The sequence below is a fragment of the Siniperca chuatsi genome, linkage group LG11 (genome assembly GCF_020085105.1).
Source record: "Siniperca chuatsi isolate FFG_IHB_CAS linkage group LG11, ASM2008510v1, whole genome shotgun sequence".
In the NCBI taxonomy this organism is placed as follows: domain Eukaryota; kingdom Metazoa; phylum Chordata; class Actinopteri; order Centrarchiformes; family Sinipercidae; genus Siniperca; species Siniperca chuatsi.
The window spans coordinates 1558161-1577511 of NC_058052.1; the positions used below are offsets into that span (position 1 = coordinate 1558161).

The 19351-nt window shown below is 39.5% G+C and overlaps 1 protein-coding gene and 1 long non-coding RNA gene across 2 annotated transcripts in view; both read left to right on the forward strand.

The window, feature by feature from the left end:
- Positions 1 to 1720: 1720 nt before the first annotated feature.
- Positions 1721 to 5716, forward strand: LOC122884776. Its single transcript, XR_006379973.1, has 2 exons — positions 1721 to 4135; positions 5179 to 5716. It is a non-coding gene; the product is annotated as an uncharacterized LOC122884776 (long non-coding RNA).
- An 11103-nt stretch (positions 5717 to 16819) lies between these two features.
- The window catches only part of LOC122884777 (B-cadherin-like), a 30307-nt gene continuing 27775 nt past the window's right edge, over positions 16820 to 19351 (forward strand). Inside the window, 2 exon segments of the mRNA XM_044215111.1 lie at positions 16820 to 17223; positions 18472 to 18586. Coding sequence (XP_044071046.1) covers positions 17173 to 17223; positions 18472 to 18586 — 166 coding nt within the window. The 5' untranslated portion in view covers positions 16820 to 17172.

Below are 19351 nucleotides of genomic sequence, written 5' to 3' on the forward strand. Positions count from 1 at the left end.
AGTAGCCGGATGACTACCAAGTTTATTGTGGGGTGGAATGCAGGCATGTACAGGTAGAGGTGAAAGCAGGGGAGTGAGTCCAAGGTGGAAAAACACAGTTCACAAAGAAGCAGCCAAAATCCAAGATCCAAAACCACAAATCCAAAATCCAAACAAGGGCCACAGGAGAACAAAGAATCCAATACAAACTTACAGTCAAGGCTAGGCAGGACCAACACCATGTGTACAACAATGATCCAACACTGAACAAAGAAAAGACCAAGACTAAATACCCTAGGGGAGGTGATATAACAAGACACAGGTGCCAACAATCAAGGGAGGACCAACAATCAAAACTGGAGGGAAAACACAGACAGGAAGTAAAAACACAAGACACACAAGGGAAAGAGAATACTACAAAATAAACCAGGAAGTGACAACACCAAAACTACAACAATTATACCATGGCTATGGAAAATACATGTCTCTGATTGGCTGAAAGGTATTAAAATTGTATATCGGGACATCTCAAATAAAGTTTGTCAACAGTTTATCAGTTAACAAGTTATATTAATCCTTAGGTAACCAAAGCAACAATACTTACATTCTATTTATGTAAGTGTATACTGCATAATCCCAAAGCTACCTATGCAGACTGTTGGGGTTGACGGTGGACCCTAAAAGAAGGTAGAGTAGGGTTTCATCTGTATTACAATGGAAGACATATTACGCACTCTTTCAACAGAATTTCAGTCTGAGTTCCCCCAGCATGACCAACAGACTCATCACAGCATGACTCACAAGGCCTCAGGGGCATGACACACACAAGCGCACAAGCGCACAAACACATTCCCATCCCGTGCTCCTTCCCTGTTGATATCAAACAGTCTGACTCTATTGAGGCCTTTAAATCCAAACTTAAAACTCATCTTTTCACCTTAACATTTAGCTAGCTGCTTATTTTTAAATATCCTTATACCTTTTACCTTCTGGTGGGTCGGTCTCAGTCTCAATTTATCTATTAAGCCTAATACTTAAATATTACACTGCATCTCTCTAACCCTCTGTTTGTTTGTGTCCCACAAGCACAGCTGTGTGCCTATCTCTCTTGCGCTCTTCTCTCTCCCCCTAGTTTCTCCTTCTTCTCTCCTTTCTCTGTGCTGGCCCATGGACCTCTCTCTCTCCCCTGGCTGTCGGTGCCTCTCTCCAGATGTTTTGGATCTGGATCTTCGTCCTCCAGGATGGTCAGCCTTTCCTCTTGTATCTATCCTCCTCTGTGTGTCTGTTCCTTTCCCCTACCTGTGTGAATAGTGTGCTTGAGTTTTGACTCTTGTGTGTGTAGCACCCATACAACCACACTGTATGTTACATACGTGAGAATGAGGGTGCAAACGTTTACATTTTAATAGTCATGTCACTGGGTTTTGAGAATAAGAGGGATCAATCATAACCCACCCAGTTTCCCTTACACTATAATACCCGAATTTACCACTGGGCTACATGTGTTTGTGTAGTCTGTCCTCTTCCAGATCTCCATGGTGGAGAGGAGGTTGTGTGGCTCAGGTCCATCAGTTTGATGACATCTGAAGTTGCTCGATGTCTTCCTGGATCCATTTTTCATGTATAATAATAAAAATAATAATAATAATAATAAACTTTATTTGTACAGCACTTTTCAAAATTAAAATTACAAAGTGCTTTATATGGTTGAATCAGGGTTACAACATTTCAGGACTGAGGCAAATAAAATCAGGCATGTAAAAACTACAGCAATACAATGAAATGAAATAAAAAAAAATAAAACCCCCAACAATAAATATAATTACTAATAATAAAACAGATATGATATATTGGCAATAAAACAGAGCACTAGAATTAATAAAAGGCATTTTTGAAAAGATACGTTTTGAGAAGTGATTTAAAAGATGTCACTGATTCAGCAAGCCTCAGATCCTCAGGTAGGGAGTTCCAGAGCCTAGGGGCCCTGACTGCAAAAGCCCGGTCACCTTTAGTTTTGTGCCGGGACTCGGGTACAGCCAGCAGAGCCCTGCCTGAGGATCTGAGGCTGCGCCCTGGCTCATAGGGGAGCAGCAGTTCAGCAATGTAGCTGGGAGCTGGACCATGAAGTGCTTTAAAGGTGATCAGTAAAATCTTAAAATCAAGTCTAAAATTAACTGGTAATCAGTGAAGAGAGGGTAAAACAGGTCTGATATGGTCATGTCCTCTAGTGCTTGTCAAAAGCCAAGCAGCTGCGTTTTGTACCAGATGAAGGCGTGAGATGTTTTTAGTCTAATGAGAAGAAATAAAAGCATGAATGACCTTCTCAGGATCAGGTCAAGAGAGAAAAGACCTGATCTTTGAGATGCTCCTTAATTGATAAAAACATGATCTAACAACATTTGTAATTTGTTTTTCAAATGAAAGTTCACTGTCAAATATCACACTTTCTGGCTGCGGGTTTGACATTGGAAGACGGGGATCCAAGCTGTTTATGCACAATCAGGATGGACTTTGAGGGGCCAAAGAGAATTATTTTAGATTTATTTTAATTTAGCTGGAGAAGGTTTTGGACATCCAGCACTTAATTTCTGACAGACAGTATAGAAGATGATTAAAACTGCCTTCATCACTGATTTTTAATGGGACATACATTTGTGTGTCATCTGCATAACAACGGTACTGGATTTTATGTTTAGTTATGATCTGTCCCAGTGGTAGCATGTATATACAGAACATCAAGGGGCCAAGGATGAACCCTTGGGAAACACCACAGGTCAGAGGGGCCACAGAAGAGGAGGCATTACCCATGACCACTGAGAAAGTCCTGTTTGATAAATAGGATTTTAACCATTTTAGAGCAGTGTCCTTGATGCCAGCTCACTGTTCAAAGTGGTCCGATAGGATGGAGTGATCAACAGTGTCAAATGCAGAGCTCATGTTACAATCTATTCATAATTTTGTCATCACGATTGTCCATGTAATTTTATTATGTTGCTCTAATCTGTACACACGACATTTATTGCATGTCTGTCCGTCCTGTTGCTCTTCCTGGGCTTTCTTCCATTTTTTCATCCAAATCGAGGGTCTAAGGACAGAGGGTGTCGTATGCTGAACAGATTGTGAAGCCTCCTGAGGTAAATATGTGATTTGAGGGTTAGGGTTAGGACAATTAGGGTTAGGGTTATCCAATTGACTTGACTTGACACACAATCAGGGCCAATAGGAAGCTGCATAGAGGGAAACTGAGTATGCTACTATGTGTATCCCTCCTTTAACTCATCATGACAGTGTGATTACAAATGTTTTACCACTCTCTTTACCATCATCCCAGTTTCTTTATAGTGTAAACTACTTTGTACAGCGTAAGATTCTTTGAAACAAGTTTCTATTATCATGATAATCTTAAAACTTATCACAAATAGTAAAACATGGAGAGAGGTGCTGCCTGTGTTATAGTTTGAGGTTTTGTCATTTCCTGTTTTATTTTGTAGTGTGTTCCTCTCCTTGCGTGACTTGGGGTTTTACTTTCTGTCTTTGTTTGCCTTCCCTCCAGGTTTGATTGTTGGCCCCACCTTGATTGTTTGCACCTGTGTCTCGTTGTCTCACCTCCCTTACGGTATTTAGTCCAGTTCCTTTCCCGTGTGTGTGCGTGTGTGTCTGTTAGGTGCATTTTTTGTTGTACCTTGTCCCTGTTCCCATGCACAGTTCCTGGCATTTCTTCCCGTGGGTTTGTTGGTATGGATTCTTTGTCTCCCTTGGACCGTGTCTGGATTTTGGACTTTACACTTAGCATGCTCCCTGTCAGATTTGTTTAGCCTCTTTGGACTCACTTCCCTGTTTCCACCACTGCCAGCTGGTAACCCATTACCTATTACTTGGACCTGTATCTGGCTACCTGCCTATTACCTGTTTGTTGTCTGTCTGCCTGTACCTGCCTGTAAGCCACTTCACCCCAATAAACATTGTAGCCATCCGGCTACTTCATACTCATACCGCTTCCTGGTCATCTGCATTTGGGTCCACATAGTTGCGAGAGGAAGGGGGCCCACAGAGACTGCTTATGTATAGGGCCCAGAATTTTGTGCTATATCACTGAGTGTACACGCAGTTTTCTAGAGACAGCGGTGGGTGATGTAATGAGAAGATTAAATATGAGGTAAGAGATGTTACCTTATAGTAAAACATTGTTTGTTTAGGTTAGGATTTAGGTTATAATCAGGCTTTTTCTTCACATTATGTTATTATTTTTGCAGTCTACACAAAGTTCCGTAAAATGTCAATTGAAGGCGCATTTATAAACTTTTTACTACATTTATGAGTGATTCATTTTATGATTTAAAAATATTTTAATTTTGCATTGTGAAGCAGTCTGTCACTATATTATAAAGAGTACGGTATAGAACTGCTCTATAGGAAAAGTGCAATGAAATAACTTATGTTATGAATTGGTGCTATATGAATAAAATAATATACAATAAAAATATGAGCCCTATAAATTAATCATTGACAATCCTTTTGATTTTTAATAATGATGATTAAGATATCACTGTGGTGATGGTTTACAGGTACATGAATTAGTGGTATGGGTGCTATAAATAGCAGCAGCCATGAGTAATGACAGCTGCTCTGATGCTGTTGAGGAACCTTGCCGATGCAACACAATTGGTGAAATTGCACTTTTTTGCCGTTCTTTTCATTAACAGGTCTAATGAGTGGTGGAGTAGGCAGAAGTATCGATATGCAAACGGTTGTTTAAGGGCATTTCTACATCGATTTATGGCAAACTGTGGAAGTGGAAATGAGGCTTGTGCACATGCTTCCAGTTTCCCAATGATATAAAACAGAACCAGACAGCTTTATAAATCTGACAAAAAGAAAAGATAAAATAGATTATTGTAATTTTATTTAATGAGGGCATTATAATTTGTTTAGAATTATAAATTTTCTTTCATACGCATGTTTTTATTTTGAAGGGGTTGCCAAAAGAAACTTGAAAAGAGATTATGTTGATCTTGACCAATTCTGTTTTTGACAGAATCACTGCGTACTGTTGTCACAGTCTGTCATGTTCTCTCCAGCCACTCCCCTTCACTATGCACTCTCTCACCTGAGCACTGATTCCATGCACCTGTCACCTATCACACACCTGCACTTAATCAGCCACTCTACTCCCCTATATAACCCAGCTCCTCTCCACAGTCAGGTTCCGGTCTCGTTAATGACTAAGGATAGGACGCTAGTTCCCCTGAATCATTAAACGCCTTGGACTCCCTTTTCCTGAGCAGACTACTACCAGCCTCCAGTACCCAGTACCTCGTCTCCGGCTCCTTCGTGCTCCTGTTCTCCGTGTGTGTCTACAGTCCTCCGTGAGTCTACCAGCCACCGGTACCCAGTGCCTCTTCTCCGGCTCCTTCGTGCTCCTGGTCTCCGTGTGTGGCACTCCAGCTCCAGTCCCCGTGTGTCTCCAGTCCTCCGTGAGTCTACCAGCCACCGGTACCCAGTACCTCTTCTCCGGCTCCTTCGTGCTCCTGGTCTCCGTGCGTCTCCAGTCCTCCGTGAGTTATCCACTCCAGTTCCTGGTCCCGTGCGTCTCTAGTCTTCCGTGAGTGTCGCTCCAGTCTCCTGACCCGTGTGGACCTAATACTCAGTGCTCCGCCACCTCCATTCCAAGGACTGTATACTTTCTTCCATTCACTATCAACGTACCTGTGTAATAATAAACTCTATCATACCTGCCTTGTGTCTCCGGCCAGTTCTGTCCGTAACAACTGTATCCTTACATTACATTTATTTAGCTGACACTTTTATCTAAAAGCGACTTACAATAGGTGCATTTCAACCATGTGGATACAATCCAAAAACTGCAAGAATCATGCAAGTACATCAACTTCATTAAATATGCTGAACTTCTTTCAGTGCTACATTTAGAAACAATTAGCGATATGGGCCAAGGTGCAGTCTGAACAGGTGAGTTTTCAGTCACCAGACACTCAGTGCTGCCACCTGAGTTTCAGACCGGTGGGATGAATGAGGAGCTTTCATTTACGTTTCGTATGAAATGAATATAATGTATGTTGTGTTTTTCATGTTTTAGTATCCTAGATCATGAGACTCTTTGCCTAGAAACATTGTGACTCTCTCTATTGAGATGTTGTGGTTACCTATAATTAACCCCACCTGTGTAGGATATTGTTTATGAAATTGCCAGTATACATGCTGAAGAAGGGCATCTTGCCCGAAACGTCAGTGTGGCAAGATTAAAAAACCTAACTGGAGTGCTGTCATAGTATTTCTTCTGTCTTTTGTCTTGTAATAAAGGGGGGGAAAAAATGCAAATACATTATATCATAAAGTATTACGTATCAATAAAGGAAACTAAAAATGATTAAGGATTAGTGCATTGGCAACAGAAAGCACATTTTTTGTTATACTAACATTATTATGAAAAGTACAATAACCAATATTATCCTCATTGTTTATTTGTACAGTATATAGGCTTTAAAGATCGCCTCCAAAAACCTGTTCATAGATTAGTATGACCAAAACATTTGACCTATGGCTGGGCTGAGGAGGCATCTTGAACATTCAGGGCTAATTTTTTAAAATAGATTTTGGAAAGACTGTCATTTGAGTAATGTAGATGGTATAGTATTTTAAATTGTATAAGACTGTGTCTTATGCAAAATGGTGATGAATGTATGTTTTTAAAAGATTCCTTGTGATTCATGTTACCCTGTATTACAGTGTGCAACTCCCAGTGCTACCCTGAATAAGATTGAAGGTGTAATGTAATCTAGATGATGTAGTTTTATCATCTGTGACCACTTCACATGCACAGCTGGGTGTATTCTACAGTAATTGCTGATAATACAGTCCGTGAATAAGAAAGGGGGTAGGGCAGTGGTGCATAGTTATGAAAAACTGATGAGAAGGAACTATTGTGAAATAATGTGAAAGTATTTCAAAACAGTTACCTTCATGGCCTTATATGGTCCTGCCAGACGGTGTTGATGAACTGATGATTTGAAGTTGTAACATGATTAGTTTTGTTACAGTTTTATACAATTTATTAACATATTTAAAAACACATAAAAACACTTAATGTCTTTTGTGTGTGTAGTTGGGGTGGACGTTCAGTTACCAGGCGACTCTATCTTTCCCTTTCTGATGTTCAGGAGACATTTGTGCATTTCATTTCATGAAGCAGAAACTCCCATTTTCTATCTCTTCCATCTTTGATCGCAGACAAGTAATTTCATGTGCCTTAGTTTAGTGGTTAGGCAGTAAACAAGAATGTGCTAAAACAATTACTCAAGAAAACGAGGAAGAGGATCTCTCACCCCTCCCCACTGTCATTCCCTCCACTGCATTAATGTGGCTCAGGTGAAACCGCAGCACAACACACATTCCAGGAAAAAACGGCATGACTGGGCCTGTCCTCCGCCAACACACCCACACCCACACACCATAAACTGATATAATCTAAACTCTTGTGAAAGCTAAAGTTGTTTGTGTCTGCGAGTGCACGTATTGTGATCATGTGACTGCGTTAATGTCAATGTGTGGATGTGAGGCTCTAATCAGAAAGCGAAAGGTTTCGCTGTCATGAAGACTTGATGGGAACTAAAAGCTTATGAATGGCCTGGTGATGGGCTTTTAACAGGAAGTCCAGTATTACTGGATGATGAAAGTGCTTTTATGCTGTAGTCAGCTGTAGACATACAGATAAACAACACTGGAGTCCTCTACAGCCCCACCAGCAGAGACAGAGGGACACATAGAGCTTAAATACTGTCCTCTCTATGGAGCATTTCCTGTAATCCCATTGTGTTCATAAACCCTGAGTGGGAGCTCAGAGCACCTACTGCTTCACACTGTTCAGAAATGTGGGTATATAATTAATCCGCTTTCTGAATTACTTCAAGAGATTTTACTTGTATAAGGTATGCCTTTTTGGTAACATTTTATTTTACAGGTTCAGAATTTCCAAATAGTTTCCAAAAAGTTTTATGTTTTATGGAAAGAACTATGTCATTTTGTACTAATTACAGGGAAAATGGAGACAGTGCACTTCCAATTGATCAGTTCCAATCAGTTGTCAGCGTAAGTTAGTCTCTTAGTCGGCTGCACAGCAGGTCAGCTGTACATGTAAAAATGTCAAATTTGTCTACAGGCAAACATATTTCCACATATATGAAGAATTAAGTTTTCAATGAGAAATTAATTAAATAATATTTACTTTGGTTTAAATTGAGCTTTTCTTTTAAGGAAATGTTTATTTTCCCTTATTATTATCAAATAACATAGTTCTTTCCAGGAAAAGTATAAGGAAATTACGAACTGGCTTTTTTTTACCATTTTACCATTGAACTAATGTCTAATACTACATCATTTATTTGTATGTATTTTGAGTATTAATGTAATGGATGTATTTTTGTTTTGTCATAGAACTGTTAATGTTCTAATAAAAAAGAAAACGAAGAAACCACTGTCCAAAAATTGTTCCTGTCAGGAAGCAGGATTGAAAACATGCATATGTTATACTCAAAAGTCCTTACAAATATGAAACAAACCCTTGTGCATGTTTGCTTGTGTGCAACCTGGAGAAGCATGTTCCAGCCATAACACATTAGCTCTGCAATAAATCCTATCTTCATGAGGGTTCGGTTTTTACTAAAACTGTTTTAGAGAGGTGTTTTTTATGTAAATGCTGAATTGTATTGCGTTATTCTGAAAGATCGTAGAAAAGGTTTCAGTCGTAGTCATCTGGACACTGTTTTCAGAATCAAGACGCCCGGCTCCCATCCGCTCATCGTTCATGGGAGCTTGCGTCTTGATTCTGAAAACAGTGTCCAGATGACTACGACTGAAACCTTTTCTACGATAGAGCACTCCTGGACGAATGAGGGACGACACCGTCTTATTCTGAAAGATGTTTCAAATATTTTGTCCATGCTATGCATATCAGTTAAGGTATACTATGTATTAGAAACTCCTCTCATACAATGAGCAGCACCACAAACTACATCCTCCAACAGTAACATACAATTGAAACAACTCAGCCTCTCTTAAATAGTTGTATTAGAACTCTCATGAAGGGGGGATTTATTGCAGGACTGTTGTGTTAGACGACACTAGTGTTGATGAGATGTAGCCAATATACCGGTTATTGAGTTGTTTTCTTATTAAAGGTTGCAAAATTATTGCTGGCATTGTGCAATTACACCCAAATGTTTATGACATGACTTACTGTAACTGAGTGGTCATGAGTCTGATTGACAGGACATTTTTCACAATTCATCATTCTAAATATTCATCATTCTAATATTCCCTGTTATGCAAGAGACAGAAAACCAGGACTAAAAACATAATGTTCACGGTCTATATGTTGCCAAAATGAGAAACTACATACTGTATTACATGAATGACTGTTTATTTATAACTCAGCGTATTGTTTTGGAAGTTAAGCTCTTATAGTATTAAACTTTCTCAGTGCTGTTGTTGCTGCTGGTTTAAATCCAGCAGTTTCTGTGTTTCCCCACTGCTCTCAGCAGATACTAGATTCTCTAAACATTGACCTGACAGTTAATAATTGACATGATGTCACTCCAGCAGCCACCACTAATGGCCTTGACAGAGGGAGACGATCTGCTGGGCAGTAAAACAGACAAACGAGCACAGTGTTTATTCCTGACAAATGACCTGAGTCGAACAAGTTAATGTTTTATGTGGATTATAAGTTGTGTATTTGTGTGGTCTGTTTTGTTGAGTGTGAAAGTGACAAAATGATCACATTAACAACTGAGCCATCTCTGTGGCAGCTGAGCAAAGACCATGAGATACAAACTCCAGAAAAAGCTAGTTAAGTGGACCTTGAGTTAGGATTTTTATTTTCTTCGTTTTGTTGTGGATGATCAAAAGCGAAAGAAAAGCAAACCTTCCACTGTTCTTTCCTAATGATCTCAGTGCAGTTACTCATTGATCAGGACCAGTTATTTTACAACAAGACTGAGTCTACAGCCACACTAACAGCTCCGTGAGGCTGTGCTTAAGCACAGTGTAAAAAAAAAGTGCTAAATGCTAATGCTAGTATGGCAATATGCACATAGTGACAATACTGACATGTTGATGTTTAGCAGGTATAATGTTAACTACCTTCACCATCTTAGTTTAGCGTATTAGCATGCTAACATTTGCTAATTAGCACCAAACACAAAGAGGTGAGGATGATGGGAATATCATTAGTTTTGCAGATATTTGGTTACAGACAAAAGTATGGGACAAATTGAAATTTTGATCTGATGGTGGCGCTAGATGAAATGTCAGAGGATCACCAAAGTTATTACAACTCATCCTGAAGGGGACATGAGTGTCTGTTCTTCCTCGTGTAAAGCACGGCCACTGTGTAACCTCTGTTTAAAACTGCTTTATGCATAAATGATATTTGCCTGCTTGCTTGCTACTTCTCTGGCACCATCTCTCACACTCCCAAATGTTTGCTTTCTCTACTAATTAACCAGATTCACCATTATCTGGAGTTTGGGAGCTTGTTATACATTCCAATATGATAGTGGAAGGACACAGTGCTTGTTTGTGTGTGTGTGTGTGTGTGTGTGTGTGTGTGTGTGTGTGTGTGTGTGTGTGTGTGTGTGTGTGTGAGAGTGAGAGAGAGAGAGGATATTTCACTGTTAGAAATTCCACAATGGATAAGAAATCTGGTTAGAATAAACGTTGTCTCTTATTTACACACATAAACACAGTCAAGGTCAGTGGGTTATTTGTTCAACTTGAATAAGATGGGTGGTTGGTAAACTGCTGCAGCTCTGTTTCTTTAGTTCTTTCTCACAGAATTTTAAAGCATGTAATATGATTCAAGATGACATGTACAGCTGCATATAAAATACAAAGAGACCATCAGATACTAGAGGAAGTTTGATAGGGTCAGCACAAAGGCCGAGACCATTACTTTGTTTAGCTTTAATTATTTGGGAAGTACAAATTGGCAGGGAATGCTGGATGGCTTCATAAGTGGAGATATTATTGTGAATTTATGTCACATAAAGATACGAGTATTTTCTATTCAAAGGGGCTTTATTGCCATGGGAAACAGACGTTTACATTGCCAAAGCAAGTGTGAAATAAAAATAATAAAACAATAAATAAAAATGTACATAAACAGAATGTACATAACTCATCCTGTAACGGACACGTTATGTCTGTATAAAGCTATAACAAACATTTACGGAACAGACATCTATGTCTGAATCACAAAAGCCATTACTTGAATACATAGATGAAGCCAGCAATGTTAATATTCCTGGTTTGGAAAGGGCTTGACATGTGCAGCATTTCTTCCACTCTGCAGCCTGACACAATATCTTAATTTCTACGTGTTACTGCCGCACACTGATCAAAAACTGATCTTAGTGTGTTTTTTGTAAGGTTGATGCATTCTCACCACAGTCCCTAATGGGACGTGGTTTTCTGCCATCAGTCTAAGGTGGGCATGCAGAGGCTTTGACAAATTGCTTTCTTATGTTTGTCTCCATGGAGTGTTTCTGACCTTTTACATTTTACAGGGAAAAAAGACATCCCCTTCACGACTCAGAAGCAGGAGTCTAACAGATCGCTGGCCAATGTGGATTGCCAAAGTCAAGGACCTCAAGTAAGTTTTTTATTTTAATGGTTCTTGTCTCGCTCTCGAATTGAAAGACCACGCTGTTGAACAAAGATAGGAAAAAAGCCCCATAGCCTGGGTGTGCTACTCACAAGGAGTGCATGGTGGCTGGGAAATCTCAAGACAGCAACAAGCAACCATTTCATTGGGTGCTCACCAAGCCCCCAGGAAGTGCGCCAGGCTTTGAAGCCAATTTGACATAGTGGCCAAACTTCTTACAACTTTTGGTTCCTTATGTGATGCACACTGGCCCAAAAAGACTTTTTCCCGTAGACTTACATTGTGAAAGAAGCGGCTGTAAAACAGCGGATACATTTTTTTGAGCGTCACAACCCCCTCGAAATGACTCATTTCACTATCAGAATCTGATCCATTCGGTCTGACAACACTTGGAAAGTCTAGAAGAGCCACGCAGTTAAATCATTTTATCCCCATTCCAGTTAGCAGAGGGCTAAACCGAAAGTTAGCCAGCTTGGCCGGCAGTAGTCTCTGTTGCACTTGCCCTATGGGCTGCACGATGCGGAAGCATATGCGGAAGATCTGGGTAATTTTATACCTGGAATTCAAACTTTTTTGAGCAGCTTTCATAGGAATGAACGGGGCCCCGCCTCTGACGCTGTATCCGGTTCTCTTTATACATCCATGGTTCTCGCCACCGGCAAGGGGAAAGAACAGAGTTGAAGCAGATTTAGTCATTGGGACCTTGGCAATGGAAAAGGACTCCTGGAATGTGAAACATCACTTCTCTGTGGGGGAGGGGGCTGAGCTGTGTTGGCTCTGGAACTCTACTCCTTGATAGGGGATGGTCATTTTCCTGGAGGACAGGAAGGCTGCTTAGTTACTTACCAATTGAATTACAAATGTTGCGACCTCAGTGAGGCACTGATGTAATATTTTGTGACTGAAGTCGGAGCCATCCCTTACCTAAGGACATTTCATCTTGCTGGTTCGTCGATGTTTGTTTTCAGAATTTTTCTAATTTGCAGAGAATCTTGGGTGCAGAGGAAAATATTCCTGCCAGCACAAACTAAATAAAATTTCTCTTTATGTGTCTGGAGGTCAAGGATACAGATCAACAGTTCCAGGGACAACATCTCCAGGGATTTGAAATCTGAAGGAGCTCAATAGAATCTTTCCATTTGTCCTCCATTTTTTATTATTTCTATTATTTTGTATTATCTTGTCCCCCCCCCATGTACCCTATAACAATACGTAAGCCTTGACCATACCTCAGTATGGCACAGACAGCTGCAGATTTGCACACAGACAGCGGACATGCTTCTATACAATGCATACTACAATCTGGGGCGACAATGACAACGCCAACATGCTGTTGTTAAGCAGATATAATGTTTACTATGTTTGTGATCTTAGCGTTAATTAGCAAATGTTAGCTAATTAACACCAAACACAAAGTACAGCTGAGGCTGATGGGAATGTCATTAGATTTGCAGGTATTTAGTCATAAACCAAAGTATTGGACATATTGAAAAAATGACCCTGAAAAGTCAGGGGATCAAGTTATTAGGATTCATTTTGGTTGTACCAAATTCTGGTCTAATCTATCCAGTAGATGTTGTGATATTGCACTGGATAAGTAAACATTTCGACCTACTGGTGGAGCTGGATCCAAAGTCATGAGATCACCAACCAAACCACCAGCCGACATTTCCGTCCCTAGAAAACACTACAGGTGTCGTCACAGTACAGGTAATATTTGTGTTAAGTGTCATTATGCTGGATTAGGCTACTGTTAGCTTTTAAAAGTGTACTGCATTACATTAGTCAATGACAAAATATTACCAAGTAAATGAGAGGTCTAGACCTAAACATTCCTGTGTACCTGTACATATGCATTTGAAAGACACTCTCACCAACAGTACCCTGCTCCTGTGCAATAATCTGTATATGAATGTAGAGTGCTTGTGGTTTAATTATACCCTGATGAAGAGTTGATGTTGACATGATGGTTGCAATAGCCTGAATTAGTGTCCACTTGGTGTGAAGTGTGTAGGGTGAACTTAAATGAACCAAAAACAAAAATGTGACAAAGAATCGCATTCTACACATAGACATTAAAGGCGTGATTACACCCATGATCACCCGTAAGGAAGTGAATCACTCATTCTTTAAACTCAACAAACTAACAATGTAATCTGACACTGCTCACTGCCTTCCTCCCACTCTGCCTCCTCATTCCATTCCTTCTCTTGTCTGTTCTCCCTCTCTCTATTGTCCCACATTACCTCTTTTCACTGGCTAAGTGGTGGCCACTGTAAACTGACCAGTCTTTCTTCTGCCCCCACATCCCTCTGTCTTTCTGTGGGAAGGATGGATGACTGATGGAGGGGAAGAGCAAAAGATAACATCACTTAATTGCTTTTTGAAAAGTCCCCTGTCTTTCATACTTGTTCACTCTGAAGCTGTAAGATGGTTAGACTATGTTAGAACGCCTATGATGGAAGTTGAATGTTGCCTAAAATCTCAGATCTGTTAAGTAAAATTTCACACTTCTCCTTCTTTCTTTCCTTTTTACTTTCTTAAAATTATTCCTGGTGTTCAGACCAATGTTTACTCCGTGACCCTGACAATAGTTCGCAACAGTTACATGTTTTTTACATTGTTGACCTCCAGGCAACAAAAGGCCAATATTGGGAACGTCCTATTGGGAATGTTTTTGTGGCATAAATTAATATCTTAAGCATCCCAATTTATAGTCAGTATAGCCTACTGTGTGAGCTTGTGTACTGGGATAATAATCCTACATGAAATCTTTCACGAAAACAGAATTAACTACACATAGTGGGAGACATCCTCCACAGGAATATTTGAAATTACAGTAATTGTTAATCAATCTAATCAGAAAACAAGAAGTCCATATAAGCAGCCTAAGCAGGTAGGCCTATCTTAATTTCTTTTTAAACCATATTTTATGTTATTTCTTTTTATTTATTGTAATGTTGCACTCTGTGATAAGAAATATGAACAGTTGCTTGTGATTTTGTACATTCAGTGACTTAACTAATAAAAAGAATTTCAGGGATGGTTCACTCTGCCCCCAAGTCAGAAAGTACAACAAAAAAAAAAAAATAGCACCCACAGCAGCAAACATTAGCCCCCCCTGAGACTGCCTACTACTAGTAAGTAAATTGAGATTTCTTTATCAATAATTTAGTAGCATTTGAAGAAGTGCTGTACAATTGTTTGCAAACTGAGTAAGCTGAGTAAAGTTAACAAACATTAGCAAGGACTTCTTAGCCCCTTAGCAAGAATTTCCTGCTACAAGGAGAGTTAAGCTAACGTTAGCTAACGTTAACGTTATAGCAAGATCATACATTTTATCAGCGGCCATCATTTAAATAAATTGAGTACACAGATAGGAGGCTATTTCAGTATACAATACATTGAACTTCTGTTGAGCAAAGAAAGTCTTCTGTTAAAGTTAAATATAAAATATTTAATTAATGGTAATGTTATCTGGTTCCTAGCTAGCAGTGCTGAGAGGGAAAGAGGGAAAATGTTAGGTTCCTAGATAAGTTTCACTTAAAATGTTTAAAGACATTTTAACGGCATTTACACTTTGTATACAAGAAGTGCTCCTAAACACAGCTGACATAAAGACATAAATACCTAAATGCAGAGAGTTTTTTAGAGTTTGTATTTTATTAGGTGCTATATTAGGCGCTGTCTGTTAGCTTGTCCCCAGATGTTTGCTAGTTACATTGGAACATTTAATACTATAATCCCTGTTTATCTACTGTATGTTAAGATATCCACAAATTATATTATATATTTCTTTATACATTCATGCTACAAATAAGTAATGCACATAATCCAGTTTGTTCTTGTCAGCAGTTTATTTGTTGTCGACTTTGTACACTAATGTCAGTTGTCCATCTTGTGTTTGAAGGGGACTTCGTGTAAGTTGCTCATGTTTTTTGAGTGTTATTCACATTTTTTTCGGCAATCAAAGGGCAACCCTAAACTTTGAAATGTTTGCGAGCTGATGAGGGCCACCCGGATACGCAATTAGTTTTGATCTCTCTGTCTCCTTTGGGGAGGAATAGTGAGTTTAGCCTGGCTTTGTGGGCCGCGTCCTCCAGGACACAGCTATTGTCATACTTAAAGCTGAACTAATCCACTTGCAAGGCAGTTGGCTATACCTCTTGCTACCCACCCAGGGGTGCTCAATGAGGCACACATTTTAATTAGAAAGCAAATTCTAAAACAATGGCAACATCAAGTGAAATTGTTACATATTATTTTACTTATTTCTATTCAGTTCATATATCTATTCAGCCCTAGTTTATTTATGTTTAGTTCAGGTACACAGTTGTGTGTGGGGATGGCCATAAACGTTGCTGGGCAGGCAGTAGTCCCTTAGACCCTCTGACTGCAAATCAGGTCACAGTGCAGGCCATTAACCTTCTAGTCTTTTAGTCAGCTGATGTCCAGACAGTCAGGAGCAGAAAAGGATGGATGGATGAAGGAAGTGGTCTATTCTTAGGGATTAATTATTAATGTTTATCACCATAGAGAATGACTTCAATGAGCACATTAAGAAAATGTGTGAAAAATCTGTGTACTACAGCCTATTATCAAATGATTTATGAGATGTTGCATACTCAAATGACACACTAAATATAGAGGTAAAAAAAAAAAGAAAGTTCAGTACACATCCTGAAATTAGTATCAGCCACTATACCACCTCTACTGGCTGCATTTGAGCATCATGACAACTAGAGGGCAAGTCTTTGTGTGTTAACCTTCTTGGGAGTGTCCTGAACAGTGAGCTGTGTACTGTGTAAATACAGCATCAGTATGTCAAATCTTGCCTAACATCTGTGTCACATGACATTCTGAAATCCTGTCTCGCCATTTTAAGGATCTCATTTAGCTGTATGAAAATGGGGAACCTGAAACTTCCACTGGTTTTTATAGAGCCATTGGTTTCAAGGCTGGTTTCACACTAACGACTTAACAAACGCTCTTAGGCTGGTTTCACACTAACGACTTTACAAATGAGGGTATTTTAAAATCAGATTCTTACCTCACCAAATACGAAAAGAAGTGTTGTCAATTTTGCCAAGCCTATGTGTGTGTGTGTGTGTGTGTGTGTGTGTGTGTGCGAGAGAGAGAGAGAGAGAGAGCGAGAGAGGGGGGGGTTAGTGATTGGCAAAACACTGTCCGCGTATTGACTATTATCTGCTGTATATCTGCTAGCTATTCATGAACAGGTAGTAACAGAAACTCCTGGTTTCTGTCTCTTCAGGTGTGTTCAGCCTGTATGACCATATCAGGAACCCGGAAACCCACGCACCTGTGAGCCGACGTCATTCGCTGAAAGTACCTGCAGCAACTCGTCCAGCTGAACTCACTCAGTTACTGAAACTACTTTCAGGAGACAAGACAAAGACGCCACGACGAGAATTCGTAAAGGAATATATTTATAAGCAATTTGGCAGTTTTATTTGTACTTTGATTGCGAGGAATATTGAAAGAGGATTTGCAGACAAATGGGCACCGCTCGGTTCGCGGTTTTGGCCATTTTAATCGCCGTTTTTCAGGTGAGATTTCCTGCTGTCGTGGTTATTTAACTCTCCAAACGGCTTCCACCCGTTTCTGTAGTTCTCTAGTGTGAAACTTTATAATAACTGGTACTTAATGTTACTTTTATTTATTTAATTTTTTTTTTACATCTGATAGAACACTATTTGGGTGAGGTGTTTTTAGAAACCTTCGTTACTTCTGACAATTTCGGAGGATAATTTCGACATCTTCCTTATGCAGCAACCAGCTTTTTATTAAAGTAAAATCTTTTTTTTTGTCACACAGCCATTTACCGCGGCTCTGCACTGTATTTAACGGAACGGAAATAGGTGGTTGCCGGGTGTTAATTGTATTCGTGCATGTAATAAGACTGAATTGAAGAGAGGGTCTTAAACCACATGCAATTTCTACGTAAATGCGACAAAACCCTAACACACAAGGTAGTTTAAAATCGCTCTTTTGTTAGTTTGATTCTTCCTTCCCTCGTCGAGTGAGTGGGTCTAACCCATGGAGGTCTACACGGGCCTCGCCCTTGTTCCGTTGATGACGTTGTCTGCAGGTTAAATTTCAGTCCAACATGTTTCGGTTAAAACCCACATTTGTCATTACAATTTATTCAGACAAATGGATTTTGACCGTATGTTGTATAATTCTGACAGATAATTTCTTAAACATATGCGAACTAGAGTTTTTAAAGAATCATTTAAAAAATATTTATGTTTGAACATGTCGGTGGTCATCTCAGTTTGTTTTTTAGACCCAGTTTTCAGAGTTACAATGAAAGACCTAGACCTAAGTAATTGACAACAATTTTGATAATCAATTTACTTGTTAGTGAAACAATGCTAGTTCCAGCTTTTCAAAGGTGAATTTGCTGCATTTTCTGCTTTTCTGTTTTATATCACTTTAAATTGAATGTCTTTGACTTTGGACTGTTGGTTGGACAAAATGAAGACCTCAACTTGTTATCTTAGTACTTGTGATGGGCATGTTTCATCTTTTTTTGACATTTCATAAACCAAACTTCAAGATAGATCAATAAAATAGACAGATATAGTGATAATGAAAGTATTTGTTAGTTGCAATCCTAGATGGACCCTATGACTCATTTACCTTGGTTGGGGATTTCACTAGTTTTGAATACTGTTTTAATTTTAAGTTTCCTTAACTAAATCAGACTGAAAAGGTTTTGTTTTAGACTACTGCTTGCACATTTTCCATACATCTGGGTTATGACTTGTTAAAAAGCTGTTTTTCTCTCCTAGGCCTCAGATTTAGTGACTGCTGAGGACCCAACATGTGTACCTGGATTCGAGTCAGATGTGTTGATTTTCAAAGTGCCTAGAAAGCGCCTGATGCAGGGCACAAGACTGGGCAAAGGTAAGAACAATCCAGGAAGCAGTTCTCTCACTGATTGCCTAATGCACACACACCTGGATGAAACTGTGTGGTGTTCATTTCCGACATTCATTATCATTATGTAAAGATATTTAGATTTTTCTCATATGTAGCCCAAACAACCTCAGGTCTCAACTTGCACTCACTCTGCACCTCATGTAATACTGCAGGGCAAAACAATGATTTGCTTTTCAAAGAACACCTGACATGGCAGTGGCGGATGGCCGCCCACTATTGAGTCTGGTTCTGTCCAAGGTTTCTGCCTGTTTAAAAAGAAGTTTTTTTCTTGCCACTGTCGCCAAATGCTTGTTCATGGTGGGATTTGTTTGATTTGTGACTCTCCAAAAAATAAATTCCACAGTTGTTCAGCTGCTTCTTCCACAATTTAAGTCTATGGGGTAAAGTCTTTTGGGGCCAATGTGTATCACGTGATGGACCCAGAGATTGTAATTACATTCTTTGGCCACTATGTCAAATTGGCTTCAAAGCATGCCTGGAGGCTTGGCTTGAACTGCCATGAACCAGGCTTATGGTTTGCTGTGCGTAGCTTAAAGACTTGTTCAACAACATTGAAGTTCAACCCTATAATCCTCTGAAAAATATTAATGTAGAAGTGTCTGTTGTCACTATACTTTGTACCTGAATGCAGCTTGTATATTATCTTGGAGAAAGAACGAACACAGGAAGACTTTGAGAAAAAGCTGCTCCACAATACGGGTTATCCTGTATACCAGGGTCACAAGACAC